The 22916-nt window shown below is 46.5% G+C and overlaps 1 protein-coding gene across 5 annotated transcripts in view; it reads right to left on the bottom strand.

Moving 5' to 3' along the window:
- Positions 1-22916, bottom strand: part of BIRC6 (baculoviral IAP repeat containing 6) — a 3097233-nt gene that overhangs the window by 2978089 nt on the left and 96228 nt on the right. For all 5 annotated transcript variants that reach the window (XR_011268132.1, XM_069607902.1, XM_069607904.1 and 2 more), the window contains exon 5: positions 310-421. Coding sequence is in view for 4 of the 5 variants with exons in the window: in XM_069607902.1 (XP_069464003.1) it covers positions 310-421 (112 nt within the window). In the remaining variant the exon portion in view is untranslated. The remainder of the gene's footprint in view (positions 1-309; positions 422-22916) is intronic.

Here is a 22916-nt window from a genome sequence, read left to right as displayed (position 1 = left end):
CAAGGATACATGGTTACAGGTAATACACAGCCCACAAAGCAGGGAGGAGTTGTGTTACAGATCATCTTCCTTACAAATAAAAAGTTACTGGAGTTGTAGAAAATGTTGGTTAATGCTCAAGGAGCTCAAACGCATGTATGTGAGTGGAACAATTTCATAAATAAAGATCTCAATAGTGGTGTAGTCTGGATACAAATCATTCATGTTTTAGGGGAAGAAACAATGTAATTCCTCAAATCATTTGATCACTCAAATCGGCTAGTGGGCATTTACACCCAGTCTTGCAAGATTGCATTTGAAATAATTTACCTGGTGATAGAATCCTGCTTGAGCCATTGGATCTGGCTGAGCCCACCGATACCCCACATGAGGCCATGAGGTGAATGTCTCTCGTCTGTTTGCTTCACTGTACATCAAAGATCTAAAAAAAAAAAACAGAACTATTAAACGTTGTGCCATAGTGATACAAAGGGTGTGTCACACAAAATCAAGAAAATCACACAATGGTGTTTCTGGTGTACATCGCAGCTCAACCACATTCTCCTTCAATGATCGTACCGTGAAGTGCGTGGAAGCCTGTAATGCACATGAAGATTTTAGAACTGCATGTGTTCATACAGTACAAGGACTCATTTTAATCCAAGGGCATGCTTACAGACTCCATGAACTGGACTGCGAATAACCAAGCTATGCAGACTATAGAATATGCCCATAACTAATCCCAAGACCATACAAGGTGGACGAGATCAAAATGGTTAAATGCAGATCAGATCTCTTCAGCGCACACATAATATAGCACACGAGGTTGGTAAAATAAATGTTTAAAAAGGAAATCTGAGTCCTACAGGTCCCCAGCCTACATAAAGAATGAGAGCAGCCCCACATCCAATGTTAACATAACACTGCACATACTTCTGTTTAGAGATGGCCTGAGGTAGGGGGCACTAAGTGGGATGGGTTGACTAAAGGACAATGCACAAAATGGTCACCCAGTGGCATTAAAGATATAAGGCACCGCAGTACCTATACACATTAGGACATACAAAACAAAAAAAGGACATCACATACATTAGGTCACAAATTACGAAGAAACATCTGTAAGCATGCCTGCTCAAACAGAACCATGAAAAAAAAACTACTTTTTCTTCTTCTCCACACCACTGGTTGGAACAATCGGCCATGGAAACCACATATCACAGGATTTTGGGCGTCTGGAGCTATGTTTTGAGGAAGCCTCAGAGACCACAGCACAGGTGACTGAAGGGTATGGTGAGGGGCTGTTCCAAGTCCCTTAACATGGCAGAGCAGAAAGACCCCCCGCCTGTCCCCACTCTTCTTTTTTACATGTGCTTATAACCCAGAAAGGTCTCCTGGAATGGAGATAGCTTTTCTTATTCAAGCCAAAATAAGTGGTGTGGCGCTGATCCCTCAGGCTCAGACCTAAAGGTCTGTGAGCTGCCATAGATTTTAGTATGGATTTTACTAATAAGTAGTTAGTTTCACGCTCCTAACATATTAAGCTGCATGGTGCGGCATTACTGTCACTTTGTTGTGGTCCTTCCCCAAGCACACCGGACACACATGTTAACCAGAGTAACCTTGCAGTCAGACTACTTTCAGGGCTGCAAGCCCAATTTAGGAGGAGACACATCAAAATGAATTCCCGTAGGTTGGCAGGTGGGGTGTGGCTTGAAGCACCAGCAATGCCGTCACTTCACTAAGAGCCTCCGTGTAGGATCCAAGAGCGCAACAAAGCTTGGGCGTTATGGAGTCGAGTGGAATCCCCTAATGAAGAAAACCAACAGCGGAATGCCCAAGGAAGAAGTGGCGAAAGTTGTGTGGAAAAACAAGGCCAGCAGACCCCAGGACAACATATGAGAGCTGGAGCCGACAACAACCCCCAAGATAGCTAGTGCGGACAGTGTGGGGACTGATATCCCGCCCGCTCTTATCGCATGGCGCCACAGCTATGGAACCAAAGGCGTGATAAGGTCTGGTTGGAGGCCGCAGCCCTCCCCCCCTCCCCCTTCGGGGCCGGAATTGCACGGTAAGCGGGTGCAGAGCATGATTGGAGGCAAGCCTGTGGCACTCCGAGCTCAGTCTGCCGGAGCCGGGGAGCCAAGAGGAGCTCTGTGCTGTCATAATCACAGCAACTCCCCCACCTGAGTTGCGGAAGAAAGTTAACTCCACCCCTGCCACAAAATCTAAGTTGGTGGCTGCCCCGCTCCTCCTCCCCCCCCCCCCCCCCAACCCCTCTCCCAAAAGCCAGCAGAAAGCAATCACAGAGGCATGGGGAGAAGCTGCTAGCCCAAGATAATAAAAACATAGAACGGGGGCTCAACAAGCAATTGGGCTAGAAGAAACCTCACTTCCCACCTCCCAAGCCGATTACCCACACTTCAGAGGAATCCTCTCCCACGCAGCAGGACACAAGAGACCAGTATACTAGAGGAGGAAGATTGAACGCTCTACAACTAAAGTCACAGACGGTACTTACAGATCCAGAGCCCACTGGACCATCTGGCCCAAGCGGACCACTCTGGCGAGGGGGCTCCTTCCATTCTCCCACGATGTCCAAGCACTCAAAACCCCACAAGTCGGCAGATACAACCACCCTCTTACAACCACAACCACACTCTTACAACCACAAGACAAGGGGAAGAAAACAGACTGCACTACCTCAGTCTCGCTCGCCTGAGACCGACAGTGCATTGGGCCACAAAAGAGGACATCCAATCCCTCGTCAGATATAAAGGTGGTATTCCAGAATTGTATGGCAGAAATTTCCTCTAAGGTGGAGCACCTGGACAGTTTGGAGTAAGATCTGCAACATAAGGTTGGCGAGTCGGAGGACCAGGCTCTAGAGCATACAGCGCAGCTGACGGACCTGCGTAGGAAAGTGCAGACCCTGGAAGAGAAAAATGAAAGCATAATCCTCAAGCAAGAGAACATCGAAAACAGGGCCCGGAGCAACAATGAGGAGAGGAATACCGGCCACAATCTCGGACCAAGCCCTACAAAACTATGTGGGGGACATCCTCCAGACCCTGCTCCCAGATTGCAACAAAGCAATGCTACTATTGGATCACACTTACAGGCTATGTACCTGTAGGGGTGCCCCTCAAAAGACCGACCAGATGTAATCACCCAAATCCACTTCTTCCCCACAAAACAGGAAATCAAGACGGCGAGATGGATACTGAGCGACTTAAACTACCAATGGACACCAATACAAATCTACCAAGACTTGGCAACAGCAACGGTGCAAAGGCCAAGACCCCTCAAGCCTCCAACTTCCCTCCTCCAGGCCAGGAATATATCGCTGGCTGTTCCTGGCCACCCTCCCATTCAAGGGCCAGACGCATACCATTCACTCCTTGGAAGAAGCTGAGGGCATACTGTCAGGAGGACCCTCTACTCCAGAGGAAGACCTCACAACTGCCTCGCCCCGGAGGGGGAAATGGGAGCAGCCCCTAAACCCTGACTAAACACCTATGCAAAAGTGGCAAAGGGAGCGAAACCAGGGCACCCCCCGCAGCAGACATAACCACCTCCAACGGGGCCCCCCCAATATAACCCTTCACCACATTCCTGAACGAGCTCACCTCGACTCTCCATGAGCTCGGTTGTCCTCGGATGCTACATGACATACGCCAGCCTAGAGTATGCTCTTACTCGCTGGTCCAACGGCCTATAGGCCCAGTTTCCTTGTTTCACTGTTTAAGTTTTCGTTTTTAAAACAGTTAAAATCCCGGCTGCTAGAAAAATGGTGAAAATCACGACATTTAATGGCGACTGAAACTCACCAGAACCAGATTCATTCCCATCCTCTGGCAATGACAACCTCGAGAAACCTCCCCAACAAAAACTTCACTTTGTAACTCTTAATATACAAGGCCTGAACTCTTCCCAACAAGCGCAATCAGTACTCTAGACGCCTGTGGTATTTGGACAACTGAATAACCTTTCTGCAAGAAACCCATCTGATTGAAGCAGATTTCCCCCATCTGCAGAGCCTTCCCGAGACAATGGGCCTCATTACGACCCTGGCGGTAAGGGGTTTACGCCAGCGTTAGCTGCGCCGACCCCTTACCGCCAATTACGAGGTCCCCTAGCGCCATGGTGCTTTTAACACCTGCTTTTAGCAGGTGTTAAAATCCATGGCGCTAAGGGACCATGGAGTTAATTACGCCAGCGTAATTTACGGTGGCGTAATTAACGCCTTCCCCACTCCCATTATGCCCTATAGGGCAAAAATGGGAATGGGGAAGGGTAAATGGGGATTGGGGACTTACCGCCCCGCCAAGGTCGGAATGGGGCGGTAAGTCCGCCAACCACCATGGCGTAAACGTAGTTTACGCCATGGTGGTAAAGTCACGGCCCAGGCGGTAACTTACCGCCTGGGTCGTAATGAGGCCCAATAACTGGCATCCAACTACTCCAAAAGGGGGCACAGCAATTCTATTGGTGAGAGGCATGACATTTACAGAGCTGGAGGTAATCAAAGATCCCCAAGGGGAGATCTGTGGGCATTAAAAAGGTAAGCTGTTTAACTATCTCCCTGGTCTCCATCTATATGCTCCCAATGAGAGACGAGAAGCCTTCCTACTAGACTTGGAATCCAAGTTACTCCTTCCTGGAAGGCCAGGTGATGGGTGGAGACTAATTGGGTCCCGAACCCCCAGATCAATAAATCCCACCAACCAGCTCTGAGACCTCACAATTGCCTGGGGGGTGCTTCACTTTAAGTCTCTGAGTGGTGGACCCATGGAGGGTTTTACACCCGGAAGCAAGGGACTACTCTTTCATTTCACACGTACACCGCACTTCATCCCGCATTGACCTCCTGCTGAACAGCTCCTGCAATATACCGACAAGGTAACGATTGGAACCAACATAATTTCCGATCATGCTCCCATCATCCTCACAGCCAGATTTCACGACCCTGATACCCCGCCTAAACCCCGGTGGTCCCTATGCAACCAGATTCTAAATTAATGATATCACTGGGTGGCTTAAACTTGAAGTTGGTCTGATGGCAACACTTCTTTTCCACGTTCCCGTTTCCCTTTTTGCAAAGACTTAAGCCCGAGTATTTGTTTGTGTTTTTATATGCATATATTACTAGTTGTCTCTCCACAGGTTTGTTACAGCGCAAACCCAAAAAAACGCCAAATAAGTATACTAAGAACAAAACTCCTGGAGATCTGCGCCAATTGATTTTGACAAACTAATTCACATTTCACATGGTGCCCTTTATAACGCGTTTCGGCAATGTGCCTTTCTCAGAGCGTTAACTAAACGTTGACAATGTTATTCCCAGAAAGTCACACATTGCAAGTACGTATGTTGGCACGAATGATACAAAAATCAGGATAACGAGGTTTGAAAAATAAGTAATGAATCTATAAATGCCAATCAAGCATTTTCAACCAAAGGTTTTTAGCAAAGTAGATCATATTGATGGTTGGCGCAGGGGAGGAGTATGAGGAATAGAGAGGGAGAAAGAATAAATCATCAAACTCACATTGGCTGTGTTGACCAGTTTTTTTCAACATTCAATTATTTCACTGTGATTTGTACTCCATACAGTATGTAAATACAAGTGTGTACATAAGGTACGTTGTTTTCTTACCATGGTTGTGTATCAATTCAATTTATTCAGACTTTCCCTTAATCATGGGTTAAATCCCTACGATGGTGGAGAAAAGACAGAAGTACTTGTCTATTACGCACCCTTGATGTCGCCCAAAGCGTTCATCCATTTCATTTTTTCACTAATCGTGCACCCTTTTGTTCTTTCAAATTGCATGTTCATTAGTATCCATTTGAGCTCATCCGATTTAATTTACTCATTTAGCATTACTTGCTCAATCCATTCTATTGATCGGTTATTGGGACCTATGATGCATCTTACTTCTAATTCCATGTGCATGTCACAAAACTCACCGTTGGGCTCCATAACCTAACCAAAAATTAATTTAAACATGTTACATTCATTTAGTTCACTTTACAATTATAGATTTTCCTTTTAGGTTACATTCATCCTATCAATAGTCATATATAGGGATCGCTTTGTGCGATAGTGCTAAAGTTCCACTCTACAGTTTGAATAACACGAAGCGTCTTACCGTAACTGCTTTCAATATCTTGCGCGTTGGCCGTTTCCTCACAGAAGGCCGGAGAGATGTTACCTTTGTACATGTTCGTCATGGTGATCGGCTAGTATTGCCACTAGCCGGTGATCGGCTAGTATTGCCACTAGCCATAGTAACCAGACGCACTGCTCGCAGTCTGCACTTTCTATTCTTTGTAATAGGACTTCCATCTTGGAAGGTCCTGTGTGTCTAAATAGGTTGTGACAAGTCAATATTTAAGTTTGCTTTATGGATGTGAGAGCTTTGTTTCAGCTCGTACATATAGTCATGATTGGCTTTGCACGATTTTAACATTTATGTTGTGAAAGAGCGGTTCTGATTATCCATTAGAAGTGTATCATGCACGTATCTCAACCTTTCCTCCATTCTTTCAGTACCTAGTGTCTTAAACCATTGTATTGGTTATAGTGGAATTATATTTTATGCTTGATGTGTAACTTATATTTTTGATTTACTCGCTGTTCGGAATACAGACAATACAGACAATACATTATGTTACATATATACACAAATTGCAGGTCCCTTCTCATTCATGGTGGCCATAATTTCGTTGCTCATCTATTTGGCATATCACAAATATTAATATTGTTCACCCTTTAAAATACAGACATTTGGTGTTCTATTACATTTTTACACGTCAATCATATGTCCCTTCCCATATCCAAGATAGTGGTCTTCTCATGTAATTACACATTCATAGGAAGGAAGCCATTTCATTATCTGAATTTAGGCCACTGACTGTAGTGTTTAATTGGCAAATCAGTCTCGCCTCTGCTTGTTTTAGCATTTTGTTCTCTATCACTGCTTCTTCCTAGGTTTACTCTTTTCAATCCTATGAATTTTATACAAGACTTGTCCATTTGGTGTTCGGTCTGCCACTGGTATGCTATTGGAAGCTTGGTGTCTTGGCTTCCGATTGTCACTAAGTGTTCCCCAATTCTGTCTGTTCTCTCTTTGTGCTCCCAATATAGAATGTCACATTTGCATATAATGTAACACAAAAAGACAGGGAACCCTTCACTCTGGGCTAGGGTATGAATGTAACAGATTGCTCAGAAAATATTAGTCCAGAGGGGTTTAATTTTTTTAAGCAAAGTATCAAAAAGGATTTTATTAGACCAGATACATCATTCCAACATGCAAATTAATCGTGACTTAATCGACACTTACACAAGTTTACATTGCAGGAAAATTACTCATTAAAAACATATCAATTCATACAATTGATCATTCACTCACTCGTCCACAGACAGCCACCATTCATACAAATAGCTATACAATTCTCTACCCAACAACAATGCATGCATGGTAGACCCTACCCAAAGTCATAGCTAGCATGTTTAATTTTTGTAAAGTGCATTCAATATATAGGACCACTACAGTTGTGACAAATGTGGTCAACTCCTGGGGTGAATCAATTAGATGTACAACACAATCATATCCCCAACTTCTCAAATTTGCATATAATACCATAAATTACGAATTTAGTCCTGCAGTTGTTACCTTCCTTAATCATTACTGTCTTTCCGTTGGCATCTGTACATTTATTGGTTTTCTCGTATGCGTAGCAACACATTGTGCATGCACTGCACTTCCTGAATCCACTCTGAGCCATATGTAGCCACATGATTTCCTTTGGGTAATAATGATGGACTCACTTTGGTGAGTCCATCATTATTGATCTCACTTTTCTAGTTTATTGGACTCACTTTGCTAGTTTGAAAATCTTTGGCTTATCGCCTACATATTCTTTGATATTCTCATCCAATTTTAGGAGGTACCAGTGTTTCATTGGTACCTTGTTTATAGCTCAATTGTTACTGTATTGTGTTAAAGCCAATTCATTTTATCCAAGGAATCATAACTGATAGTAGGTTGTAATGTTTCTTCCTGGACCAGTTTACTAGTTTTTTTTGTATGCTTCCTTTATGCTTTTTGTTGAGTACCCTCTCTGATGAAATCGTTTCAATAGATTGCATTCTTCATCAAATTGGTTCCGTTTCCGACAGTTGCATCTGGCGCAAATGTATTCTCCAGTGGAATGTTGTTAATCGTTGGTTTATGGTAACAACTGCTTGCATGCAGTGTTAACCTTAGTTTCCTTTCTGAATGTCCAGGTTTCCAATTGTTGACCATCTGCTTTAATTGTTAGATCCAAGAAGTTGATTTGATCATTGTCACATGTACCTGTAAATTCTATTCCATAATGATTGTTGTTGATCCGGTTGGTAAATTCTTGAAATTGGTCTTTTGTGCCTTTCCAAATAAGGAAGACATTGGGCCTCATTACGAGTCCGGCGGTAACCGAGGTGGTAAAACCGCCTGGTTACCGCCAGACTTATTACCATTCCGCCTCCGTGATTCCCGGAATTACCGGGGCATTACAACCCCAGTGTCCTGGGAATTGGAGGCGGAATGGTGTAAATCCCCATTCCCATTGAGTCCAATAGGACTCAATGGGAATGGGTATCATGGAAACACTGGCACCATCTCGTGATGGTGTTTCCTCGTCTGCCTGCAGGCGGGCGGTGTTAAACCCGCCAGGTCAGACCTGGCGGGATTGACGCCTCTGCCTGCAGGAGTCGTGATCACCCGGTATGGAAACGGTGGCGGCGGGTTTACCGCCACCGTTGTTTCCATACCGAGGGAGTTGTAATGAGGCCCATTGTCTGTGTGACAAGTCCAAAAATTATTCTGTTGTCGAAATCCTGGTCTGTATAGACCACCTTATCCTCAAATAGTCCCATAAAAATGTTGGCCAGGGCTGGGGCATACCTTGTGCCCATGGCCACCCCTTTAGTTTATAATAAGGTGTTGAAGAAAATGTTAAAATCGTCAAGCATTTCCTTCATCATGTTGATTTGATGGTAGACTGAAGTGGAGTCCTTCCTGAATGTGTATTCAATTGTAGCAATTGCCCATTTGTGTTGGATTGAAGTATAAAGGGCCTTTACATCTAATGTGGCCAAGATGTAATGCTCTTGCCATTTAATTGTCTTCAACTGTTTGTAAGCATGATGTTAGTGGACTTGCTCTTGGCCTTAGGATGTTGTCTAGGTATTCCGAAATATTTTCTGTTACCCAACCAATTCCACTAAGAATTGTACGGCATTCAGGTATTGTCACAAATGTTTTATGCATCTTCGGTAGGAAATACATTGCTGGAGTGATAGGTACCTTGATAGTCAGATACATTTTTTCCTCATCTGTGATGAGTCCTCTTCTATGCCACCCTGTAATGCATTCCCCAATATCTCAATTTTGGGGTGGGCTGGCAAAATGTTATAGCTTCCCGGTGTTTCAAGGTGATTGCAAGCCATTCTTGGATAATCTTCCCTGTCCATGGTCACACTATTTCCACCCTTATCGGCCGCCTTTATCATAATCTTAGTATCGGAGGCCAGTTGTTTGAGTGCTTGTCTTTGACCATATTTTAGATTCTTTCCACCGTTTTGTTCCTCTATTGACTCCTCTCTCTGATATGTCATACAGGTCTTGTGAGGCGGCCTTATAGAAAGTATCAATTACGTTGTCTGCTGCTAGCTTTGGTACACATTTGGATCTGGTCTTCAATTCCTTTGTCTTCAGCATGTCGGTCTAATGTTTAATTCTTGTAATAAGTTCCCGATTTCATAATCGGGACAGTTCTGCAAGGGATCTCAGATAAATATCCTCAATTTCTTATATCGATAGGTTATCTCTGTATGGGGGTGGTTCTGATGTGATCTACCGGTACTTTTGACGCAAACACGTTTTTGCAGACAAACTTAAAGATCAATATGTACATCCACATGATTGTATTTCATTGAGGGTGCAAATGAGAGTCCTTTATTAAGAACTGCCTTGTCTTGTGTGATCACCGACATATTCAACACAAGTTTGTTCAGTTCTTGTTCACCTTTCTTGTTCACCCATTTTGCGCTGGACCATGTGTATATTTTGTTGAAATTTGCTAATGTTTCTGGGTTTCTGCAGTCTTCAATACAGACCAGGATTTCGACAGAATAATATTGTGGACTCTTTACATAGACGGTCTTCCTTATTTGGAAAGGCACAAAAGACCAATTTCAAGAATTAACCAACAGGATTAACAACAATCATTATGGAATAGAATTTACAGGTACATGTGACAATGATGAAATCAACTTCTTGGATCCAACAATGATTAAAGCAGATGACTGGACCAGGAAGAAATATTACAACCTACTATCAAGTACGATTCCTTGGATCAAACGAAAAGTGGCTTTATAACACAATATAGTAAGAATCATCCAACCATTAACAAGGTACTAAGGAAACACTGGTACATCCTACAATTCAACGAGAATATCAAAGATAAAGATGATTTTCAAACGAGCAAAAACAATAAGGACCAAAGTGAGTCCATTATTACCCAATGTACCAAACCCAAGGGAAACCATGTGGCTAGGGCTGTATCAGAGTGGATTCAGGAAGTGCAGTACATGCATAATGTGTCGCTACGCACACGAGAAAACCAATAAATCTACAGATCCCAAAGGAAAGACTAATGATTTAGGAGGGAATCAACTGCAGGACTAAATTCGTAATTTATGGTACTATATGGAAATGTCAAACTATAAATTGGGAGCACAAAGAGAGCAGAGTCAGAATTGGGGAACACTACCGCACACCTCCTGCCCAGCGAGTCCACGGAAATCCGTAGCCTAAAACAGGATTAGTAAGTTTTACCCCAGATTGCCTACCCCCTTCAGTATGCAGGTGCTGCTAACCTTAATGATGTTCCCCTTCTGCATAATTCTTAATGCCACCCCCCTGCACCAAAGGGCACTACATCAAGATTAATGATGGCCTAGGGAGACCGAGTTGTCCACGCCACTACCCCATCCCATGCCCTACACCTTTCCTCTCCTCACTTCCCCCTTTCCCTTACTAACACCTAAACTATATCCAAGCTTAATTAAGCTTACTATACTGAATAGGTTGACCTCCCTGCTTATAGTCGCATCTGCCTCCCCCCAGACATGTCCAAGCGCAATGAGAGACTTGCCAGCAGACTACCAGGCAACAAGCACTCTGTAATAGAACACACTGACAAGCGCACTCATCTAGATCGCTCTAGTTCCACCCATTTTCGTGCCTTGAAACACTGTGTATAGGCGCGTTACAAATGCCATTTCATATCATAATAACTTTAGGCGAAAAAAGTCAACGCACACAGATGTACTAAACATCACGGATACCATCACCCCCAGCCCACCATTGAAGAATTCACGGACACAGCCTATCAAAGGTGCTCTATTGAATGTCAGGTCCCTTGTAGCACACGCATCAGAGATTGCCGACATTATCATAAACAACCTAGACTTCCTAGTCATGACAAACTTGGTTGCACGAGGCAGCAGGCCCCTCCATTGCCCTAGGCATCCCAGATAATTACACCATTCTCCGTGCAGACAGACCCACGGCGGAGGAGTAGCCATTATCTACAAAGTCACTCTTAACATAAGACCTGCCATCCCCACAGTGCTATCATCTTGCGAACTCCTCTCAGTCAAGTTCCAAACCTCACCGAACAATACTATGACACTACATAGCATCTACAGGCCCCCAGGACCCACTGGATCCTTCGAAGAAGACATCACAGCCTTAGCAGCTGACACCAAGCCTACAGCGCAAATCATCATCCTAGGAGACTTTAACCTTGGGTATAATGACACCCGCGACCCACACGCAACCTCCCTAGCCTCCGCACTATCAGATTATGGCTACACCCAAATCAGTTCCAAACCTACCCACGAAAAGGGTTAACACTTCCCTGTTATATACTACCCCTGTAGTATGGCCTGACCACCACTTCATCACCTTGGAGGTGAAAATCAACAACCTAGAAAAGACCAAGCCTTCCATTGCTCCTCCATGCCTCACAAGAAATAAACGTAACATTACAGTAGAAGCCTTAGTTCCTTTGGTAGTCCCTATACTCAATGCCCTATCAGACACCAATGATCCTAATAACTTGACCACCGCCTATAATGAGACTATGGCCAAAGCGATTGGTGCTACTGCCCCGCTAAAACTGCGCAAAAGTAAACCGACAGCCCATCTTAACTCGTGGTTTACACCAGAGTTAAAAATACTCTGTACAGAAAAAAAAAAAAATTGGAATCACGTTGGAAATCCTCACCCACTCCGGAAAACAAAACTAACCTTGCCACCATCTCTGCCACCTACAAAAATAAGATAATTCAGACTAAAAAAGAAACATACAATGACAGAATAGCCCATGCTAGTTCCAGTACTAAAGAACTTTTCATTATCCTAAGAACTTGAAAACCCCAATCCTATGCCAGATACTTGTACTAAGGATAAAGCCTGGTGTACCAGCATACAAAATGCCCTTTCCAACAAAGTCAAAGGACTTCAGACCAAAATAGCTGACAAAAGATCCCAACTAACAGTTAACACTCCAGCACCCACCGTTCCCTCACATACTACTTCAGGCTTCAAGTTTAAAAAAGTTACCATACCAATAGTCCAAAAAATCATTGCGTCTCTAAAACCATCTAATTGTAAGGGGGATAGCTGCCCTGCCCAGATCATAAAGGATGCAGCTAGAGACCTAGCACCATTTATTACTAAGCTCATAAATTCCGCATTCGCCAGTAACTCTGTCCCAAGTAACCTGAAGCAGTCTTGGGTCCTACCACTACTAAAGAAACGACTCTTGACCCGGCTATTCCCACCAACTATAGACCAATTACGACAGTCCCCTTTTTACTAAAGATCTTGGATAGAATTGCCCATCTGCAAATACAAGACTATCTTGAAAGTCACAAATTATTCGGAACCCGTCAATCTGGCTTCAGACCTCAGCATGGCAAAGAAACCGCCCTTGTTGATCTCAAGAGCCAGATTGATGAATTAAAAGATAATGGAAAGATGGCCATCCTACTCCTTCTGTACCGCTCAGCAGCTTTCGATTTGGTGGATCATGCTATACTCTGCGAGCACTTAGCAGCTCACTTCTCCAGTTCTGCAGTTTCCTGGATCCAATCTTTCCTTGCAAATAGAACAATGCGCGTGTTCTCACCCTCGGCAGCTGCTGATCCCATTCCCATCACCTGTGGAGTCCAAGAATGTGTCTCGCCCACTTTGCACAACATTTTTACAAAGCCACTATTCGACAAATTGGACCGTCTGGGTGTCACCTACACTAATTATGCGGATGACACCCAGATACTACTACCCCTATCAGGAACTTATAATATTGATGTCACACGGATCAACGAAGTCTACACCATCATTCAGGCATGGATGGCCACGCATGGCCTCTGCCTGAATGATAAGACAGTTACTCCTAATTGGCTCACCTAACAACTTGCTCAAACTTAGTCCTCGATGCACAAGCATCCTCATTGATGGAACAATATACCCGTAGCCAAACATGTAAAAACTCTAGGTTTTTACCTTGATGCACAATCTAACCTAACAATACAGATTAACCTAACAATACAGATTAACATGACCTCATCTGCCACTGCCTACACTGGCAAACTGATTAGAGCATGCAGACCTTTTCTCTCCACCACTAGTACCATGACTTTGTCGAGGGCGCTCATACAATCCAAATTGCATTACTGTAACAGTCTCTACCTTAGTGCCAATAAAGCCATCATAAATAAATTAAAGATTATTCAAAATAACGCTCAGAGTAGCACTAAATATTCCCAAAAGAGAGCATAGATCAGAAACCAGAAAGCAACACAAGTGGCTCTATATAGGATAAAAAATAAAAAAAAAAAATAAAAAAAACTTAAAAACTATCTGCCTCACTCACAAAGCACTTAACCACCCAGCTCCCCCCTTATCTCACAGACAAGTTCATATGTAAAGTGCAGAACAGAACCACTAGATCATCCAACAGACCTTGTCTGGTGGTGCCTAGATTTAATTTAAAAAGAGCCGGGGGGCACCAGCTTCCCGGTACTAGCCGCCCAGCTATGGAACTCCCTCCCCCAGAATATTCAAACGATTCAAGCTTTTAACATATTCAGAAGCCATGTCATCAATTGGCTACTTAACAAAACAATCACCATAGCTGTAATACTAGTGACCTTTTGTAGACTACACATTTTGCACATACGTTGCCCTGTACTCTCGTTATGACCGCGAACGTCTGACTGTATAAAAATGTACTATTTTGTATAATTTATATTTTACTGTCGTAAGTCTTAACATGACTGCTCTTTGTAACCATATAATTATCCTTACAGCGCCCAATTACCTCTGGGTCAGGTGCGCTTTATAAATAAAATAAATTGGAAGCAAAGACCCCAAGTTTCCAATAGCATACCATTGGCAGACCGAACACCAAATGGACAAGTCTTGTATTAAATTCATAGGATTGAGAAGAGTAAACCTAGGAAGAAGAGGCGGTGATCAAGAAAAAATGCTAAAACAAGCAAAGGCAAGACTGATTTGCCAATTAAACACTACAACCAATGGCCTAAATTCGGAAAATGAAATGGCTTCCTTCCTATGAATGTGTAATTACATGAGAAGATATCGATCATGGATATGGGAAGGGACATATGATTGATGTGTAAAATTTTAATTTAACACCAAATGTCAACAGTGAATAATATTATTTGTGATATGCCAAATAGATAACAAAATTAAAGCCACCATGAATATGAGAAGGGACATACAATTTGTTTGTATATATGCAACACAATATATTGTCTGTATTCCAAACAGTGAGTAAATAAAAAATATACGTTACATCAAGCATAAAAATATAATTCCACTATAACCAATATGATGGTTTAAGACAATAGGTACCAAAAGAATGGATTAAAGGTTAATGATATACGTGCATGATACACTTCTAATGAATAATCAGAACCGCTCTTTCACCATATAAATGTTATCATACAAAGCCAATCATGACTTATGTAGCGTACATGTACGAGCTGAAACAGAAATCTGTCACATCCATAAAGCAAACTTAAATATTGACTTGTCACTACCTAATTAGATACAGACGACCTTCCAAGATGGCGGTCCTGTTACAAAGAATAGGAAGTGCAACACTAGCCAATCACCATGACGAACATACAAATGTAACATGGCGCCAGCCTTCCGTGAGGAAGCAGCGGACACGCAAGATTTTGAAAGCAGTTACGGTAAGACGCTTCGCGTTATTCAAATTGTAGAGTGGATCATTAGCACTATCGCACAATGCGATCCCTATATAGGATGAATGTAACCTATAAAGAATCTATAACTAAAGTGAGAACTAAATGAACGTAACATGTTTAAATTAATTTTTGGTTAGGTTATGGAGCCCAACAGTGAACATTTTGTGCACGCATGTGGAATGCGAAGTAAAATGATAATATATAAAGATACATCATAGGTCCCAATAACCAATGAGCAATTGAATGGATTGACCAAGTAATGCTAAATGAGTAAATTAAATCGCATGAGCTCAAATTGATACTAACAAACATGCAATTTGAAAGAACAAATAAGTGAACGATTAGTGAATAAATGAAATAGATGAATGCTTTGAGCGACATCAAGGGTGCGTAATAAGACAGTTACCTCTGTCTTTTCTCCGCCATCGTAGGGATTTAACCCATGAATAAGGGAAAGTCTGAATAATTTGAATTGCTACACAACCATGGTAAGAAAACCATGAATGTACCTTATGTACACACTTGTATTTACATACTGTATCGAGTACAAAACCCAATGAACAATTGAATGTTCAAACAACTGGTCAACACAGCCAATGTGAGTTTGACGATTTATTCTTTCTCCCTCTATCCCTCATACTCATCCCCTACACCAACCCTCAATCTCAGTCTACTTTGATAAAAACCTTTGGTTAAAAATGCTTGATTGACAAAATTGTGTGGATTGGCATTTATACATTCAATACTTATTTTTCTAAAACATTTATCCTCATTTATGTATCATTTGTGCTAACATACGTACTTCTAATGTGTGACTGTGGGAACAACATTGTCAACGTTCAGTTAACGGCCTGTTTTGAGAAAGGCACATTGCCGAAACGTATTATGATAAAGGGCACCATGTGAAATGTGAATTAAAATTTGTCAAAATCAATTAGCGCAGATCTCCAGGAGTTCTTAGTATACAGATTCTAAATTATATGGTAACCAGAGAAGCCCCAACTAAAGCCACAACTACTTTTAAGAGAATCTAGTGGGACCCGCCTCGGGTGCCACCAGATGGGAGGCAATGAAAGCAGTTATCAGGAGAACTAATTGCCCCAGCAGCAGCCTACAGAAAACAGAGCCCAAAATAAAGAATCATTGGAAAACGAAGTAAAGACAGCGGAAATGAAGCATAAGGTGGTCTCCCAAGGCAGCCCGTTCCCTGAGAATCGAGCGCAACAAACTGGAAGCCTATTATACAGAAAAAACAGCCCAATCGCTCATAATAACTAAGCAAAGTTATTATGCCCATGGCAATAAGGCCAATAAGTTCCTGGTGAAGAAGCTAGCAAAGACCCGAGCAAGAAATCAAATTATAGGCCTAAAAGATGCCCATGAGCCACCCAATATTCTGAGGAAGCCAAGCTACACCTTGCAACATCACCAATCGACACTGTCAGCCACCCCAAGATCCTTGCCTCAACTGAAGTAATATATTGAGGAATCCACTCTTCCGGGTTTCAGAAATAGACAGTAACTCCCTAGAACTACCGCTCACTACAGAGGAAGTGGAGACTGATAAAATTGTTACAAGCCAGGGCTGATGGTTTCTCTCCCAAACACAAACTTTTTAGAGCCTCCCTTATGGGCACCCCGACAGAGCTTCTGAACTCCTTTCACGGGTTGGGCACCAAAAGCCCCTCCATGCAAGAAAACAGCACGATCCTGCTGTTGAAACCTGGAAAAGACCCAGGAGACTGCACCTCATACAGGCCGATTTCGCTCCTTAATGTAGACGCAAACATTTACTCAAAAGGTGCTGGCTAATAAACTAGGGTCCTCCCCAAAATCATGAAGACTGATTAAACTGGCTTTATAAATGGAAAGAAAGGAACAAGCTACTTACCTGTAAGTGTTGTTCTCCAGCGTGGGTCTGGCATGGATTCACATGCTCATGAATATTCCCCGTCAGGCCGGGATCCTCAGTAAATAAAGAAATCAGTATCAGTTTCGTTTCTGATCGGTCTTTCTTAGTAGTAACCAATCACTGGTCTCTGGGTCATACTGCCCCCAGCCAATGACTGCCCTCTTCCTAAGCCCAGCCTCTGGCAGCCATCCTCAGTTTTGGTAGCACGTAAAGTGGCAGTATGACCAAGTGAAGAGCCGCAGAGGGGTAGGAGGGAGGGTTCGCATGTGAATCCATGCCAGACCCACGCTGGTCAGGTAAGTAACTTGTTACTTCTCCAGCATGGGGTCTGGCATGGATTCACATGCTCATGAATATAAGAATACATAGCAGTACACATGCAAAACCACGGGAGGTGGCAAAGGCTCAATATTAAGCATTACATCAAAACTCAACATTAAGCATTTCTTACCTCCTCACCAGGCTCACCTTAAGAGAACAGGTTGCGCAGCACTGCTTGGCCGACCCTGGACTCCTCCCTGGAATCCAGGTCGACGCAGTAGAATCTTGTGAAGGTGTGCGTCGACCTCCATGTAGCAGCCCTGCAGATGTCCAGCAGGGGCACACCAGACAACGCCGTAGAAGCAGCGGCTGCTCTGGTCGAATGGGCTCTTTGGCAGCCGGGCAACGGTCGGTTTGCCAACCGATGACAGTGCATGATGCAGCCAGAGAGCCATCTGGAAATGGAAGCCTTCGAGAGAGCCTTCCCTTGGTTCACGGGTCCAAAGTTCACAAACAGCTGTGATGTCCTTTGAAAAACTTTGTTCGGTCCACGTAGAACTCAGCGCTCTAGTCACATCCAGCGAGTGCAAAGTCCTCTCGGCCGGCAACAAAGGCGACGGGAAAAAGACTGGTAACACCAAGGGCTCGTTGAAATGGAAGTCGACCGGCACCATGGGCATGAAGGAGGGGTGCATCCTCAGCACTACCCTTGTATCTTGAAAGGTCAGGTATGGAGGCTTGCAGGATAGCGCCTGGATCTCTCCCACGCGTTGTGCCGAGGTGATGGCCACCAGGAACGCTGTTTTCCACAACAGAAACTTCAACGGGGCCAAATGCAACGGCTCGAATGGCGGACCCATGAGCCTGGTCAGCACCACGTTGAGCTCCCACGCCTGGGCTGGTGCCTTCACCGGCAGGAATGGTCGAAACAGTCCTTTCATAAATTCCTTCACCAGGCGATGAGACCACAGGGATGACTGTCCTGTAGTCCTGGTGTATCTGGAAATCGCTGCCAGGTGCATCTTGATTGAAGCATGAGATAGTCCAGATTTGGCTAGCGACAAAGGGTACAATACTCGAGGGGCCATAATCCGCAGAGGGTTAATCTTCTATGTACGGCACCAGATAGAGAACCTCTCCCACTTATGTACGTAGCACTCGAGAGTTGAGGACGCCCTGGCATTCGCAAAAACCTCTGCCGTCGGCCGGGATATTGTACCTCCAAAATCTAATGCCGCAGGAGCCAGGCCTGCAAGTTCAGCGACTCCGGGTCGTGATGAAGAATTGCGCCTCCTTCTCTGGAGAGAAGATCTGCGTCCGTCAACAGCTTGACTGGTGGGGACGCTGACAATTCCAGAAGGTCCGGGAACCAGATCTGTCTTTGCCACGCAGGTGCGACGAGGATCATTCTGCACTGGGACCTCTTGAGCTGGTTGATGAGTCGGAGCAGCAACAGCAACGGAGGAAACGCATATAGGAACAGGCCGTCCCAGGGGAACGAGAAAGCATCGCCCATGCTCCTCGGTTGGGGAAACCTGCTGGCAAATCTCTGGCACTTTGAGTTTGTCGCCGTCGCGAACAGGTCGATCTGGGGTTTGCCCCATCGCTGAATGAGTCGGTCCACTTGATCCTGGCGTAGTTCCCACTCGTGGCACGAGCTCAGCCCTCTGCTGAGTGAGTCGGCGATGGTGTTTTTTTATCCCTGCCAGATGAAACGGCACCAGAAACATCCCTTGAGCAACGGCCCAGTGCCACAGGTCCTGGGCTTCCTTGGATAGGGCCGGGGATCTAGTTCCTCCCTGCTTCCGGATGTAGAACATCGTGGTGGTGTTGTCGGTGAAGATCCTCACCACCTTGCCCTTGAGGGACGGGAGAAAGGACCTGAGGGCCCAGAACACTGCCCGGAGATCCAGGATGTTGATGTGGAGCGGCTTCTCCTCCAGGAGCCAAAGGCCTCTCGCGTGAAGACCTCTGGTGTGGGCTCCCCACCCCTCCAGGGAGGCATCCGTCGTCACCGTCACCTGGTGGCCCGGGGTCTGAAAGTCTGTCCCCGCCGCTAGATAAGCGCGGGTGCCCCACCACCGGATCGTTCGTCGGAAGGTTCGTTGAGGGATCCTGTCCTCGAAGCTGCCCGTCGCTTGAATCCAGCGGGCGTCGAGGAACTCCTGTAGAGGGCGCATCCGAAGCCTGCACAGGCGCATGAGATATATGCAAGAGGACATCATCCCGAGGAGGGACTTGATGGACCTCATCCTGGCCACGTCCGTGGCCAGCAGACGCTGCACCTTGCCTAGGATGGCCTTTGTCCTTTCCACCGATGGCGAGGTCAGACTCGCCACTCTGTCGAGCTTGGCTCCCAGAAACAGTGCGACTTGAGAGGGGACCAGGTGGGACTTGGGGAAGTTGGAGAACCCCAGGTCCGTGAGCAGCTAGACAGTCTTCGCTGTGTGTTCGACGGCGAGCTCCCTTGTCCTTGCGCGGATGAGCCAATCATCCAGGTAGGGGTAGACATGGATCCCCTGCAGCCGCGCCGCCACTGGAGCGAGGCACTTGGTGAAAACCCTGGGTGCCGACTTCAATCCGAACGGGAGGGCCTTGAACTGGTAGTGCCGCCATTGGACTACGAACCTGAGGAACTTCCGGTGGCCTTTTAGAATGGGATTGTAAAGTATGCATCCTCCAAATCCAACGACGACAAGAAATCGCCCTCCTCCAGCTGCCCCAGCACGTGCTGGAGGGTGACCATCCGGAACGTCTGTGCCTTGATGTACTTGTTCAGTCGTCGCAGGTCTAGGATGGGTCGCAACCCTCCTGTCTTCTTTTTCATGAGGAAGTAACTCGAGTATACACCGAAGCCCCGGAGCCTCTTTGGGACGAGCCCGATGGCACCTTTCTTGAGCATCGCCCTTACCTCCAACAGCAGTTGAGGGACGTGGTTCTCTTTCCTGGCCACGGGATGAATGCGGGGGCACTTTATTAGAGATTTGAGGGCATGCCCCTGGGCCAGGGCGTCCAGCACCCAATGGTCGGTGGAGACTCCCACACACTGACTAACTTCGCCAGCCGGCCTCCCACTGGGGTGCTTCAGTGGGGGCCCGACGCCACGGTCGGTTCAGTCTTGCTTGGAGGACGCCTTGCCCTCCCTGGCGACAACGGCGGGATCCACCTGATTTGCCTTGTCCTCTATAGGCTTCCTGCGATGAGGAGCGGGCTGCTTGGTGGTACGTAGAGGAGCCACGGCCGAATCCCTTGGAGGCACACTGCTTGCCTCCGGGGCTCCAAAAGGACGGCCTTCGTTGCTGGAGAACTCCTAGGGCCTTAGCGGTCTGTGTCCGCCTTGATGGCTTGGAGGGACTCATCCACTGTTTTCCCAAACAGGTTGTTCCCGTCGAACGGCATGTCCAAAACCTTGGCTTGTACGTCGTGGTGGAAATCCGTCACCTTGAGCCACCCTCGTCGTCTGAGGCAAACGCTGTTGCCTAGCTGGAGGAAACTGGTGTCTGCGATGTCCGTTACCACTGTTATGGCATGGTCCGACGCCACCTCGCCTTCCTGCAAGATCTCCAGGGCCTCAGCCCTCTTGTCTGGTAGGAAGTCCAACAGGGGGGGGCGATCTTGTACCATAACTCCGTCGTAGCGGGCCACGATCGCGAGGGCGTTGGCCGCCTTAATCATTGTTGCCGCCGACGAGATAACTCGTCCCATTGCATCCAGCTTCTTTCCTTTGCCGTCCGGCAGGGAAGTTGACGTTGAGGCTGATGGGCCCCTCGCTTTTTTCTTGGCCACTGCTGAGACGACCGAGTCAGGGGTCGGTTGCGCCCTAAGGCACAAAGGGGCTGCATCGGGGACCTGGTACTTCTTCTTGTACCAATCCCTCTTGGCAGGCGTCGTAGACTGGTTCTTGAGAAGGGTAAGACCCTCGTCCCAGATGTCATCCAGCAGAGGCAGGGCGTGGACCGTCTTCCTCTTGGCCTTGCGCCGTTGATAAAGGAAACCTTCCTTCTCTTCGGGGCAGAGATGAAAAAGCTCAGATGCCCTGGCGATCATAGCGTGGAAAGACCCAATCTCGTCGGGCAGAGAGGCCCAGGATGGAGGCGATGGGAGCTCCGTCCCATCGTCGCTGCCGTCATCTGTACCCGCCGTGTCATCCCCAGGTACGGGTGACGTGGGCAAAGGCTGAGCAGGCCGCGAGGGCTGAAAAGGCGGGGCTGGATGGGTCCGTCTTCTCTTGTTTGGGGGACTTCCCGATGGGCCTGGCTCCGGCTCCTCCATCGGGCCTGGCTCCGGCTCCTCCATCGGTGGTAGGTGCAATCTCGTCCTTATCTCTGAACATAAGGATTGTATTGCCAACAAAATGGCCGCCGAGTTATCCAGCGGCTCTGGAAGCGACAGGCGCGACGCTGGACTAGGAACCTCACTGGGGCCGCCGGCGCTCTCGTCGTCCCCTTCGTCGTGATCCCTCCCGTGGGACCGGATCTCTTCGACGCCCTCCAAGACTTCAACCAGTTCCTCCTCAGAGGCTGTGTCTTTGTCCACAATGGCCACTGGCTCCCCCCCCTCTTTCCGCCAGGGTCTTCACGGGTGTCTTCTCGATGGGCCTGAAAGAGGCTTCCCTCCGCGGTGGCAGGGAAACTCTGGGCCCCCAAGGTCACCTCCACTGGTGTAGCCTCCTCAGGCTGCGCCAGGGTCGCCGCGACTTCGATAGAGGCCTTGGCTGGGTGAATCAAGGCCTTCACCACCTTCTGCGGGCCTGTGGCCTTCACCTTGGGGGTGGGGTCACCGCCTCTGTCCCCCTCGGCTGGATCCTTCGAGATCGACCGGGGCCTCTCCAGAAGCTTTGCCGGGTTCTAGGCCTTCCTCTTCCCTGAGCCAGAACATTGGCTCGTGGTTGATGGCGCTGGAGAGGATGCGCCCTGCCTGGCAGCCGAGGAGTTCCCCCCCCCAACCCCCGCCCGAGCGTTTGGTGCTCCCGGTGCGCGCAGACTCGCGGTGCTTTGCCTTCTGTTGGGCCCCCGTCGCCGGGGCACCCTCACATGACTTTGAAGACCGCTCGGACTTCTTCTCACCTAACGGGCTCTTTCCTTCCAGCCAGTTGGAGAGACGAAGGTGTCAGTCCCTGATGGTCCGTTACGACATGTTCCCGCAAAACACACAGTCCTTCTCCACGTGCGTTTTGTCCTCATGAAGGCAGTAGAGACATTTCGAGTGCTCGTCCTCCTTGAACACATTCTGCAGCTGGCACCCAGGGAAACTCTGAACAGCTTTCCGGGCGTCAAGCTTCCCTTCTCCTGGGCCATGACCGGGTAGGCTGCAGAAGCTTTTGGACGCCTCCAAGAAGCGTAACTCGACGAAAACTTCACCCTTGAGGGGTGTAGAAAATCCGAAACGGGTCCCTGTTGATCG

This window comes from Ambystoma mexicanum, chromosome 4q, assembly GCF_040938575.1.
Source record: "Ambystoma mexicanum isolate Mex_15411 chromosome 4q, UKY_AmexF1_1, whole genome shotgun sequence".
NCBI lineage: Eukaryota > Metazoa > Chordata > Amphibia > Caudata > Ambystomatidae > Ambystoma > Ambystoma mexicanum.
This window is presented reverse-complemented; position numbering and strand designations above follow the sequence as displayed.